Source organism: Barbatula barbatula, assembly GCF_947034865.1.
Source record: "Barbatula barbatula genome assembly, chromosome: 21".
NCBI classification, from domain to species: Eukaryota; Metazoa; Chordata; class Actinopteri; order Cypriniformes; family Nemacheilidae; genus Barbatula; species Barbatula barbatula.
Genome location: NC_136784.1, coordinates 17,210,741 through 17,225,263, shown reverse-complemented (window position 1 = coordinate 17,225,263; position 14,523 = coordinate 17,210,741). Strand labels below are relative to the sequence as shown.

The window sequence follows — 14,523 nt, the reverse complement described above, 5'->3', positions numbered from 1 at the left end:
AACAAACTCTTCATTTGGTTGCTGAGATTGTCAATTGTCGGTGACCCTAGACGGAGCATGCATGAATATTCAAGAGCTTCTTGTTTCACGCAAAATATTAGAGCACACTCTTCAGATCGAACAGAAAATGATTTTAAAATGATTCTTACGCTTGGGCGTAGTAATTAGTTATGCAATATGCATTAATTTTTGTCTTTACTTATGCACAGTAGTGTGTAGATTAGGTTGTGTGTTTGCCTAGGTGTAACCTAAATTAATTCAATGATTGCATCCATTGCTTTGCCAAAGATGTGGTGAGAGAATACGTTCCAGTTAAATGAGCCAACAAGTATTGTTAAAATATGTTCATTATGTCCTCAGTTGTATGTATATTTATGTAATGCTGTACTGGTCTGTATTTTTGTATATGTGTATACCACAAGGGGGCACTAAAGTTTAAGCCACAGTAGAAGCATTTGAGTTATTATGTTTGTTCAAGTTGTTTTACGGTACTCTTACTGATGGCTGTCTGTGAGACTGATGTGTCAGCAACGAAAAATAAATATGCCAAGAGCGGCTATGATCCATCTCTCGTTTATTTTTCCCCGAACCCAACGCTAACTGCAACAACAGTGTAACAAAGCTCAACAAGTATGTTTGTTGTGTATTGTTCACTTTGAGAGGATGTTGATAGCTGATATAAATTATTTTTTAGTTGCATAATAAAGGTTCAGATGTGATGGCTCTGTGTCAGTCCTCATCGCTTGCTCAGTTACCAGTCTACATAACAAGCAAACTTAAGTATTTATGTCACTGTTTTTTTAACTGTAATATAAACATTCATATTTACCCCAAAAACATACAGTGCTATAGATTCATCCTCTACAACATTAGGAAAATTAGACCTTTCCTCTCAGTGTACTCTACGCAAGTCCTAGTCCAGGCTCTTGTCTTGTCCAAACATAAAAATTAAAAAAACATTTACTAACCTCACTATTCTTAGCTTTGTATACTGTGCTAGGCCTTAATGGACTAGTTTTGATGCACTTATGTATTTTGTTGCCTATGTTGTTATAATTGCTTCCAATGTTTCCTCATCTGTAAGTCGCTTTGGATAAAAGCGTCTGCTAAATGACTAAATTTAAATGTAAATGCTAAAATGAGCAACCATAAACTTTCACAATGTTTTAATCATATTCTGTAAACTTACCATAGCAATAACTAAATAATAATTTAATATTGTAATGCCAATGGCTGAAATAATCATCCAAATAATAATTGGCACATTAACAATACATGTTAAAGATAAAAGGAACTATGCTGCATATGTTGCGGCCATTAGTGAAATAAAGACAACAACCATTTTGGTGTGTTGTGATTATTCTGTATCGCATTGTCTCAAGCTTATTATATACATAACAGGCTTAAATTCCAAATGTTACAACTCCACAACACCCATACAGTACAACGGACCGTAATCTTTAAATTTTCAGTCAGAACTGTGTGACAGTGATCATAAATAGCTCGGTTTTCACAACGGTGAGTGTACAGAACCCAAACGCAGACAGTAAAGGGTTAACAGAAACGTAATTTTTCACATTTTACGCCCCCACTGGCGACCAACTCATAAATATTCATGAAAGCTCTGCTCCAGGTCTCCGAAAATTTTCACAAAACCAGCTTCTATAAATTGAAAAAAGGTAGGGCGGGCTTTTTGTCTGGAGCGCTCGAAATAAGGCTTCTAGTTATTTAAATCTGTTGTTTTATTTATATATACTGTTGATAAATTGTGTACAGTATTAAGATGCTTATTAGTTTATACCTACAGGATTGCCTAATTGTGTACCTTGTTGCCACCTAGTGGTAATAGATGACAGCATTTGCATAAAACAAAGCGCAAACTTTTAGAAAACTTGTTTTTAAATACCAGCGCTCATGACACCATATTTCATGACACATGTTTTGTTTATTGATTGTCATATATCAATCTACAGTAAAAACCAAAGAGAAAAACAAATTGTTTCATTTCAACCAATAGATAGAACTAGTAACAAAACCAGGGTCGGGGCAGCCGGGCTCCCTTCCAGGGTCGAGACTGCCAGGTTCCCCTCCCCTTTTGATCATATTGTATGTTTCATTAATTGCAAAAATAGCATGTATTTCACTCATATTGTAGAATAGTCAGCAAGCTGACTTGTAAAACTACAGTATACAGTAGGATGTACAGTCGAAATCTATTACAGTATAACATTTTCCCAAGACACACGCAAGCATGAATCTGGAGTCCTCCATTCTTTCCGACAACAAAACAGCTGAACACAACCAGCTCAGAATCATGACATCAGTCGTGGGAATGATCACTGTGGCGAGGACTGCAGCGGTAGAGAGAGCCAGGAGACAAGCAGTGAGTAAGTGGGACACCTGCAAACAATCAACACCTGTATCTCATTCCAGTAAGGGTGTGGAGAGACCGAATAAGGAGGAAGCGATCCTCAAACATGGAAAGAGACACGAAACTCCCAGGGATTCCCACATGAGAGATTATGCGAAACAGCGATCATTCACGAAAGCTGAACCAGAGACTGAATCTCACACCTTGGTGGATAGGAAAGATGCTGGTGTCTTTTTATATTTTATACTCTTGTGAATTACAATTAAAGCCATGAGGTACAGGTGTTGTCCAACCTCGTTCTCTTCCTTCCTAGGTACTGAGATTGTTACACTGGTAACGAAACCCGGGAAGGAAGCAGAAGGGCCACCGCCGCCATGCAGTCACCGCAATCGACACCATTTGCGGAAGTCATCTCATCCCTCGCGGTCCTCCATCGCGAACAACACCAACACGGCTTTAGGCTGGACTGACACAGGCTTTATTCATAATTCACAAGAGTCAAAATAAAAGGTTAAGGTTCTGTGTGGATTACCTCAAGGTGAATTAGATTAGATTCAACTTTATTGTCATTACACATATACAAGTACAGTGTAACGAAATGTAGTTTAGGTCTAACCAGAAGTGCAATTAGCAAGTGCATGATATAAAGTTAGAATAAATACAGAATAACAATATTGAAAAAATATTATACAGTTATGAAAATATGATCACCTTTCTTTGTTCCTCACCCCCAAGTACATTAATCTCATTAATCGTGTGAAGCCATCAGTGAAGACCATCAAGGGCAGACTATGAAAATATGACAGTAGGTATGTACTATGAACAATATATACAGATGACTATATACTATGAACATTAACACTATGAACATTAATGTGCAGGTGGATATGAGCAGATGATAATTTAGACTAAACAATAGTGCAAGTGATTTAAGTGTGCATAGATTATTGACATTAGCTGTTAAAGTTGCAATGCAATAGGTGAGTTAATGCAGTTGTTGAAGTAACAGTGCAGTGGATGAGTTAATGCGGTTATTAAAGTTACGGTGCAGTATAAGAGTTAATAATAGGTTGCAGTCCAGAAGATGAGTCAATGCAGTTAATTAGGTTACAGTGCTGTAGATTAGTTAATGCAGTTGTTGAGGTTACAGTGCAGTAGATAAGTTAGTGCAGTTATGAAAGTGGTCCATTAGTGCAAATGAGCATATTTCAGATGTGCAAGTGAGCAGTATAGAGTGCAAATGATGCTGTGCGTGTGTAAACAGTCCAGTAGAGCAGATAACATGAAGTACTGGTGTGTACAGTTCAGTAATGCATGCAGCCCTGTAGTGCAGTGTAAACAATGTTATTGCAGCTTGGAGTTCAAGGTAAGAGAGGTAGTGGAATCAGTGGGGGGGCAGAGTTCAATAATGAAACAGCTCTGGGAAAAAAGCTGTTTCTTAGTCTGCTGGTTCTTGTCCGGAGGCACCGGAAGCGCCTACCGGCAGGCAGGAGAGTAAACAGTCTATAAGCGGGGTGAGAGGAGTCCTTGAGAATGCTGCGAGCTCGACGCAGACAGCGTTTCTTCTGGATGTCCTGAATGGGAGAAAGTGTAGTCCCTGTGATGCGCTGGGCTGTTTTCACCACCCGCTGCAGTGCCTTGCGCTCAGCAACAGAGCAGATCCCGTACCAGACTGTGACACAGTTGGTCAGGATGCTCTCTATCGTGCAGCGATAGAAGTTCACCAGGATAGTTGAAGACAGTTGGTTCTTCTTCAGTGTCCTCAGAAAGAAGAGAAGCTGGTGAGCCTTCTTGACCAGGCATGAGGTGTTAGTGGTCCAGGACAGGTCCTCCGAAATATGAGTCCCCAGGAACTTAAAACTGGAAACACGTTCAACAGCCATCCCATTAATGTGGATGGGGTCGTGTGTGCCTCCTTTCGCCTTCCTGAAGTCAATGATGATCTCCTTTGTGTTGGGGGTGTTAAGGAGCAGGTTGTTGTCTGAGCACCATGTGGCCAGGTGCCGGACCCCCTCCCTGTATGCAGTCTCATCGTTGTTGCTGATGAGACCAATCACTGTTGTATCGTCTGCAAACTTGATGAAGGAGTTAGATCCGTTCACAGGCCTGCAGTCGAGTGTGAAAAGGGAGTAGAGAAAGGGGCTCAGTACGCAGCCCTGTGGTACACCAGTGTTGAGGGTGGTGGTGGTGGAGCAGATGTGGCCTAACCTAACAAGCTGAGGCCTGTTCGTCAGGAAGTCCATAATCCAATTGCAGGTAGAGTTGTTAATGCCTAGGTTTCCAAGTTTGACGATTAGCTTGGAAGGGATGACGGTATTGAAAGCAGAGCTGAAGTCTACAAACAACATGTGTGCGTAAGTGTCCTTATTGTCCAGCATTTGTGTGAGCACAGAGTGCAGCGCCATGGACACTGCATCATCCTTGCTCCTATTGTTGAGATTGGTATGGGTCCAGTGTGGGTGGTAGGGAGACCTTTAGGTGTGCCAGGACCAGCCGCTCAAAGCACTTCATAACAATGGGTGTGAGTGCTACAGGGCGGTAGTCGTTAAGGCATGTCGGGTTCGAATGTTTTGGGATGGGAACAATGGAGGTGGACTTAAGACATGCGGGAACCACTGCTTGGGCGAGGAACAGGTTGAAGATGTCCGTGAAGACCCCAGCAGCCTTGCGCGCGTTGATCCGGCTTAGTGCAGTGTGTCCGTTGACACTGGGACTTGATTTTTTACGTCCACTGGGTGGCGCTTTTGTGCGTCCATGCGTATTTACCTTGTTTATTTATTGATAAGTTTAACTTGTTTATTTTTATATTTCAACTATTTTATGAGGGTTATTGGACACATACCGAACATTATCGCTCATTTTGTACAATCGATTCCTTTATTAAAGGGTTTGCATTTATTTTATTTTTTGGCATACCCATGATGCCTTATGGTACATGTCACTTCCGGGTTTTACCATTTTCGAGAGAAGAAGATGCGATGTTCCTTTCAAAAGTATATAACGGGTTTATGAAGACATAAAAAGATTATAATCCACTCTTAACTCACAAGCAGGCAAAGTGGTATGTAGATTTATTTTCTGTTTATGTATAAAATTAATGTCATGTTCTCTATTTAGATGAATGTTTTTCTTCTGTGTGTATTGTCCACTTAGTTCTACGGTGTTGGTATGGATATTGTCGTTGACGTCCAAGAGAAGTTGGTGTTGACGTCTTAAGTGTATTAAACATCTGTGAAAAGAACCTTGACCTTCGAGTTGTGACTAAGAGCGGAACAGTGCAGTGTGAACATCAGTGGAGTTAAGTGTGATGATTGGGTGGTCAGCAGAGGGTGTGAGCTTGGTAGCTGTTTCCATATTGTCTCTCTCAAAGCGAGCATAAAAGTCATTAAGCTCGTTCAGGAAGACGGCATCTGTGGCAATGGGGGTTGAGTGTTTGGGTTTGTAGTCACTGATGGCCTGGATGCCCTAGCACATGCGTTGAGGGTCAGAATTTGAAAAATGCTCCTCTAGCTTCAGCTTGTAGCAGTGCTTGGCCTTTTTGATGCCCCTCTTCAGATTTGCCCTAGAAGTACTACAGGCCTGTGCATCATCCGATCGGAAGGCAGTGTTGCGTGCTTTCAACAGGAGGCGCACTTCCTTGTTCATCCATGGCTTCTGATTAGGGTACGTGGTGATCTGCTTCTGGGTTGTGACACTATCAATGGTGGAATTTATGTAGTCCAATACAGAGGAGGTGTAACTGTCCGTGTGAGAGCCACTGGTGGCCTGAGAAGCAAACAGACTCCAGTCTGTGTGTAGAAACCTTTCCTGGAGTGAAAAGTCTGCCCTTGATGGTCTTCACTGATGGCTTCACACGATTAATGAGATTAATGTACTTGGGGGTGAGGAACAAAGAAAGGTGATCAGATTGACCCAGGTGGGGGAGGGGGGTCGCAGGGTAAGCTTCAGCCATGTTTGTGTAGACATGATCCAAAGTTTTGTTTCCTCTTGTGTGGCAGGAAACATGCTGATGAAATTTAGGGAGCACTGTCTTTAAGTTTGAGTGATTAAAATCTCCCTCAACAATAAATGCAGCCTCCGGGTGAGCAGTTGCTGGATAGGAGAGCCGCTGGTGTCTTTTTATGTTTGATCCTCTTCTATTTTGACTGTTTAACGTCTCGGTTACGACTGTAATCTGTTGTGTTGAGAGACAGACTGGGGGTTGATCTTGAGAACCTATCATCTCAGAGACAGATGTGAAGAAGCCAGAGACCTGGCTGGGGGTGCCACAACGTGCCTTTCCCCTGGGACAGAAGGTCCTTTGTCAGGCCTCGTCCAGGGGGAACTGTTGTCAGAGCCACAAGGTCTGACTTTGCACAGGACCTATGCAAGGAGGCTCACCGGGGGGAAGCCATACTTCCGCTTGTCCCGCAACCAGCTGTGTACTAAGGCACATGTTTGTCCTGCAAGCATGGCCGAGATCTCAGCGTCAGCCTCGTCCTGGGCTCGACGCCCGGGGGCGGGAGCTCCAAGGGGTCTTCCGCATCCGATGCCAGGAGGTAGCTGTCCGATGCAATGATAGAGAGTTCATCCGCTATGGAACGTTCCACTGCCGCCCATCGGTGATGAGCCAGGTGAGCGTGCTTGGGTATGGGTGGTCTGCGAAGCTGAAGCAGGCGGAGCGACATCCATAGGAACCCCCCGCTGAATATTTATACGATCTGATTGAGCTATTGTGAATAACACATTAAAGGTGTGCTGAACTTGCTGTATTTATTATTTTAGTGTTGTCTGAGGTTTACTTATTGATTTTGATGTTTTCTAATGTAAAAACCACGCAAACATCATAAGTAATAGGATATTTTCTACCCTGATTTTGTGGCCGGCTGGAAAAACACAAGGTTTCAATGGGCGTGCAGCATAGAAGACTTTGGAGTAAACGTCCACTGCTATGATTGGATAGCAGTTTGCATAGTAAACTTAAATTAGAGCCTTCTGTGAATTTGGTTAGACACGTAACAGACTTATTTCCCGGATGTGATTTGCAAAGCTTTGCCGATAGTTTGTATAGCCTATAGTTGTATGGTGTTTAATGATATATGACTGTACCTATCAGCATTTGAGACTCGTGATCGCGAACCGGACAGAAAATCCGCGATCACGGGTCCCAAATGTAACGAAAGTGTCCATGATAAATAAACAAACGTGAGAATACTGTGGTATTCGCTAAATTACTGAATGTAAATTTGCAAAAGGAAATTTTAGTACCATTCTAGTGAATTGATAAACTGTAGTACACACTGTAGTATACTATAGTAAGGTTCGAAAACACTGTAGTATCTAGGAATAATATTCAACAGTAATTTATGTGGACACATCTACCTTTATTGTATAGTTAACATGTCACTTAGAAAACTTAGAATTAAAAAAAAAAATTAGGTAAACTAAACTATGATATGGCCCTAATTTATTTCAATTTCAATTTTATTTATATAGCGCTTTTCACAATTTGCATTGTTCCAAAGCAGCTTTACAGGGGAAAAACGAAAAACACAAAAAAGGGTAAAACACAGAATATAAATAGTTTAACTTGTTATAAAAAAGACCTAGTAAATAATACCTAATGTCAGCAGTCTCCCGGTGGTTTATTTAGCATATTTTGCATGAAGTGAATGTTTGGCTGAAAAGATGTGTCTTTAATCTAGATTTAAATTGGGCGAGTGTGTCTGATCCTCGAATAGTATCAGGAAGGCTATTCCAGAGTTTAGATGCTACCTTTGAGAAAGCTCGACCCCCTTTGGTGGATTTAGTTATTCTAGGTGTTATCAAAAGTCCTGAGTTTTGAGATCTTAGAGAGCGTGATGGCTTGTAGTGTGATAGAAGCTCTGTTAGGTAGGTAGGTATGGGCTAAACCCTTTAAGGCTTTATAGGTGATTAAAAGATCTTTAAAGTCAATACGATAATTAATGGGTAGCCAGTGAAGGGTTGATAAAATTGGGGTTATGGGATCGTATTTTCTGGACCTGGTTAGAACTCTGACAGCTGCATTCTGAACTAACTGTAGTTTGTTTATTGATGATGCAGGACAACCACTAAGTAGCGCATTACAGTAGTCAAGTCTTGAGGTCACTAAAGCAGGAATAAGCTTCTGTGTCAGCAACACAAAGAATGTTGTAAGTTGGCAACATTTCTTAGGTGGAAATTACAACATTTCTTTAAAAGAAGGAAATTACAGGTCATCCAATGTTTTTCATCTTCAATGCACTCTGCCAATTTGGATAGCTGGGAGGAATCATCTGGTCTTGATGAGATATATAGCTCTTGATGAGTATCATCTGCATAGCAATGGAAGCTAATTCCATGTTTTTTAATAATGTTTCCGGGGGTCAGCATGTATATGGAGAACAGCACTCGTCCCAGAACCGATCCCTGATGTAATCCATAATTTACTTGCGTTAGATTTGATGATTCCCCATTTAAATGGACAAATTGATGTCTGTCTGACAAGTAAGATCTGAACCATTGTAGTGCCTGTCCCTCAATACAGCTATAATTGTGTAAGCGATCTAGAAGTATGTTATGGTCTACGGTATAGAACGCAGCACTAAGGTCAAGCAGGACTAGGAGTGAGATGTTACCTTTATCTGATGCTATAAGCAGGTCGTTTGTCATTTTAAAGAGCGCAGTTTCAGTGCTATGATGCGGTCTAAAGCCTGACTGAAAATTTTCGTGTATGTCGTTATTTTGTAAGAAAGAGCACAACTGAGTGCACACTACTTTTTCTAGAATTTTAGACAGGTATGGGAGATTCGAAATCGGTCTATAGTTCATTTGGATCTAAGTTGGGTTTCTTGATTAGAGGCTTAATGACGGCCATCTTAAAAGGTCCTGGGACGTGGCCTAAATTAATTGACGAGTTGATAATGTTATAAATGGGCTCAATTGCTCAATTGTTCCCTTTCTGTCGGTCTCTCGACGTTGTGTCGAACCGACAGATGGGGTTTGACTTGAGAACCTATCATCTTCTGACTATTTTGAAAAAGCCAATGAAATTGGTAAATGAAATTTGCATGCCGGACTCCGCCCCTGGATATCCGGGTATAAAAGGGATTATGTGCTGGCATTCAATTGCCAAGAGTTGTTAGCTCTTGCGCCCCTGGTCAGGTCGGACAGCACTACTGCCGTAGCGCATATCTACCGCCAGGGTGGCATTCGCTCACGGCAGTTAACCCAACTCGCCCGACGCCTCCTCCTGTGGAGTCAACAGGTGATGAAGACCGTTCATGCCCCGTCTCGCTCGTCTGGCTCATCTCTGCTATCCAATGCACTGCACATAATAAAGTTCTGTCATTTTCTGCTCTGAAAGACCCAATGTCATCACCATGCCGATTTTTCTCGAAGCAGATCGGGAGATGTAAGATTTAATCTGTGATTTGTTCACATTACATGCTAATCTGGACCGAACATCGGACCCAATTAAGGATTTTCGAGATGTAAAAACCGCTGTTACATCATGTCGCTTCATAAACTGTGCATTTAGTAAAGCACTCTTTTGGCTCACACGGGATATGCTACTGGGTTATACTAATAGCTCAAACAAGATTCTGAGTTAGCAGCTGGTTGTAAACTACATAGAGTGCTACCTACATAGCACATTTGTAGTCACCCAAAACACAATGCATTGACGTGAATGAATTTAGTAACCAACCAAAATAATTTTTAGTAGTTATATTTTCAGAATACTTATAAGACTTTCAAATCCAGTAGCGGGAAGGCTAGGTCTACATCCGTTTTGCAACACGTTGCCTCTTGCAAGCTTGCACCACAGATTGCAAGTCTGTCAGATATTGATTCATGTTCGGGCTTGTGTCCGATCATCTCTCTTGTTCCTCGTTGTTTTTTTGCCTGCTTGTTTTTTTGCCTGCTTGTTTTTTTATGGTTTGGAGACTTGCGTTGAACTAGATTATTTCGTCTAATTGTTATTCATTGGCTAACTTCACCCAGGCTACGAATAAAATGGGGCTTGTAAACGCACATCAAACTTGCAAGTGTGGTTTGAACTGATAGAAGGCAACTTAGTAGCAGCGGCAGTCAGATTTGTCCAGTTAAGAGTTGTCCTACCACTAAAATAATTTTATAGAGATTATTTTAAGATCGAAAAACTCTCCAGTGTTGTTTTAAATGGCAGACATTATTTCAAAGATTTGGAAGCTCATTAGCAGTGTTGGGTGTAACTAGTTACTATATAATAAGTTACTGTAATTAAATTACTTTCCCCTTGAAAAAGTAAAGCAGGGGATATTTTTTTCTGTAATTGAATTACAGTTAGTTCTGATGTTTTAAACTAAATACTTTGTGGCAGTTTCCCAGACAGGCCTTAAACCAAGTCCCAGACTAGGATTTAAATGTTAGAGGTGTCTTCATCGAAAACAACTTAATTTAAGATTATCTCTGTCCAGGAAACCACCCCTTCGTGTAATATATGTGTGTGCAATAGTGGAATTGACATCAACATTCTAAATTCTAAAAGTCTAACTTTGAAATCCGTGCTTTAATGTTTAATTCTAACATTTGTAATACTTTGGTCAGTTGATACTACTACTTTATGTAGTTTTATATCATTTACTTGAATGAATTAAAAGAGCTGTTTCATGTCTATCCTCAAATCACTTACCTAATCAACATTGATATAGGACATGGAAAGTAATTAGTAATAAAGTCATTCAATACTTTTTGGAGAGTGTAATTTGTACAGTAATCTAATCACACTATTGAATAAGTAATTAGTAACTAGTAAATAATTACTTTTTCTGAGTATTTTGCCCAACACTGACTGCATATTAGTAAATAACCCTAAATTGTGGCCTGTTTTAAAATAAATCTATTGTAAAAGTTCAACATATTTAACACTGCATTGTGCACTTTGTATAGCACCCATCTACAATGCGAGTAAATTTCCCAAATGTTGACAAAAAATAATCTTTAATCTTAAATTTCCGATGGAAAGTCAATTTTCTGATTTTACTCGACTCGACAATGCACTGTCTTTTAGCCAAGAGGACCCTCTGTCGCTTTCTCTGATGCAGTCAACGTCTTGTTGTGTAAAGAGAATAGATACATCAAATCAAATTCTTTCTTTACCTTACTTTGGATGAAAATGGAAGATTCAATGGAAAATTAATATGGAAACATCAAGAGAAAAATCAGATGAGTATGTTTTGTTTATTTTCTTTTGTTCATTTGCACTGTTCATGCATTTCTTAAAGTCTGACAAGTTAAGTTAAAATATACTAGCATTTGCTAGGCAGCGATATATTAAATTAATATGGAAACAAAGAAATATTCAGATAAAGTATGTTTTGTTTATTTAATTTTTTGTTCATTTGCATTGTTTATACATTTCCTATAAAAAGTCTGGCAAGAATTTATTTGCCAATGGTGACTTGTTAACTTCCTTGTGTCCGTAGAGGGTTGTATGGAGAACTTCCACAAGCAAAAAACTATATTTTTGAAATGTATTTGGAATTTCATATGAGTAAATAATGTAATTTGTTATTTTTCAGTTTAGGATAAGATTTTTAGTTTTTGTTTTTCTATATATTCCTGTATTTTGTCTGAAAGTTGTTTAGGATAGGCAAACGATCTATAATTCACATTAAACTAAATGAAACAGCTGAGTCACATAAATTAAAGCTTCAGTATTTACAACCTGGAAAACCAAAAGTCATAGAGCAGTCATTGAAAGTCATGCAGCCCAAAAGGTACATTGCAAGTTAAAATGTGAGCCTGATTATGGTTACGAAAAGAGGGCAAATTTTAAGTCCAGGAAAGTGAAGGGCGTAGTAACATCAGTGTCATCCCTCAGATGGGTGTGTTGGGTAGGTGCCCATTGGATCCGTTCAGCATACTGTTACTCAGTGTAATGGGCGATTTGCCATTATGTACCTGGCCAATGTGTGACTGTTTAATACGCTTCTCCACACATAGCGACTTCCCTCGGAGAGCCTCTCTTTCCTGGGGAGTCGCACCTCCTCCCATTTCGCCATCTCTATAAGAGGAGGGAGTCTGTGGATCCGTCCTAGTGTGGCATGGTAGCCGAAACCTGTAGAGCATGATGGTTAGCAATGCACTAACACACAGAGCTAACATAATGGACACAGCCACCAACTCCTGCAGGTAGGTACGCTTGTCAAACACCTCAAGATTTCCACTGGGCTCAATCGATCTTGATTTTTCCTCTTCTGATCCAGTCCACCGTGTGAAGTTTCTGTTTTTTTGCGTGGGGAACACTGCTGTATCATTCTGTGCAACAGTTGGCTCTGGCTGTTCAGGTTTAGATCCCAGCTCTGGCATCTGGTTGTTAGACTGGGGTGTTATCCACTTGGGAGTGAAGAGTAAGGATTTGTTTTCTGTCTTAGCATCAGGGGTGTAATATGGCTGATTGGGGCCTGCTGGTGTACTGCTGGGGTGGCTTTTTTGCTTAACATGGTAGACAACAAGGGTTTGGGTATAGCCGTTTTCTTCAGCCTGACACAGGTAATGGCCCAGGGTGGATGCAGTTGCCACAAAACTGAGGCTGCTGTTTTCCAGTTGAATGTAGATTTTGGGAGACAATTGACTGTTGAGACGTTCCCAATAGCATTTAGCCAGGTGTGATGCCTCTGGGCACTGCAGGTGCACCACCTCATTCAGAGACACGGACACAACCTCTCCTGGAGAACAGACAGCTGAGAAGGGTCAGGGATTGAGAGTCAGCACAACAACAACACAGAAAAACAGAAACGAATAGGATAAGAAAATAGGGTTTAATATTCTTGAAATGTAAGTTGTATTAGTTTTATTGTTATTATTATGTTTTGTTATTATTTTTAACAAAGGGTCTTCTTAAAACCTTTTTTTTTATTTTACGTGTTGTATGATGTTAAATACTGGATACAATCGAGAAGGCCACAGAAGACAAACCAAAATAATGGAAATTGACACAGACAGGTTGACTTTGAGGATTTTCAAAGTTAAATAATAACAATATATAGTTGAATAAAGTTGGTAATGCACACTAAAGAGCGAAAAACTACTTTTAACCTACATAGAAAGTTTACATCAGATGTACTCACCTAAGGTGGATCGGGACTGGCCAGAACGTGACTTGGGTGTAGCAGATTTACACTGCTCTAATACATTACCCCCATCTACATCTTGCATCCTGTAAAGAGCAGTAAGATGAAATACTTATTTAGGAAGATATATTTGGTGTAGACTATTTTATGTAATGCGACTTACAGTATACATTTAAGGTACATTTGATCAGTTTGCATGTTCCCTGGTAACCAAACCCATAATTAAGCCTTGGCAGCATCATGCTTTACCAGCTGAGTTACACGAACAACTACTCAAAGAACTGCCATAACCATTTCATTATAGGGTTAATTCACAATTTCTTATCCTCAAAACCTGTTGTGGATGCATATAATTATATAATGTCTGAATACAATTGGCTGTGATGTCCCAGTGATGATAGGCCTACTTACAGAGACTGCTGAGTTGTGTCTCTGCAGACTTTTATCACAGGGTCCCAGCCACAGAAGGGGTCTCTGGCCAAAATACACTCAGCACAACTCGAGTAGTATGAACAATTGGACACAGGAACGGACACCACCCCCTCTGCATAGCCTATCAACACTGCCCGCTACAAGACAAAAGAAGTTTCAGTTAATTGTTTCAAAGGCTCTTTTAAACCACTGTGACTTGCAAACACATAAAACAAAAGATAACTAATAAAAATCAGACTACAGTATGACATGGCTGGATGAAACTCATTTGGCCTCAGTGACTTTAAGTAAGCACTTTTGGATGTTCTGGATCAGACCTGGATCAACATTCACAAGGAATTCTATACCTTTTCTTAGAAAAATTCATCAGCAAAGACACATTTATCTGGTGTGAACAGCTATCTTGTGGTCATTCCACAACAGCTCTATAGGTTTAAGGTCAGGGCCACACCAAAAGACACGTTTTCATTCTCTGAAGGCAGTGGTCCAGGCCCATGATGTGCCCTCCACCATATGATGTTTTGAAGTTTGTAAGCTTTTTACACCCTACAGAGTACTAAGTATTCTCTCAGAAAAATTTAACTTTTTTCATCATTCTCCATATCTGTGCGATTTGCCAAGGTG

At 40.3% G+C, this 14,523-nt stretch overlaps 1 protein-coding gene across 2 annotated transcripts in view; it reads right to left on the bottom strand.

Annotated features, from left to right (window-relative positions):
* Positions 1-11,556: 11,556 nt before the first annotated feature.
* sema4ab (sema domain, immunoglobulin domain (Ig), transmembrane domain (TM) and short cytoplasmic domain, (semaphorin) 4Ab) overlaps positions 11,557-14,523 on the bottom strand; it is an 89,750-nt gene continuing 86,783 nt past the window's right edge. For both annotated transcript variants that reach the window (XM_079485665.1, XM_079485664.1), the window contains exons 13-15: positions 13,879-14,036; positions 13,465-13,553; positions 11,557-13,077 (exon numbers count right to left, since the gene is read on the bottom strand). In XM_079485665.1, the coding sequence (XP_079341791.1) occupies positions 12,212-13,077; positions 13,465-13,553; positions 13,879-14,036 (1,113 nt within the window). In that variant the 3' untranslated portion in view covers positions 11,557-12,211. The remainder of the gene's footprint in view (positions 13,078-13,464; positions 13,554-13,878; positions 14,037-14,523) is intronic.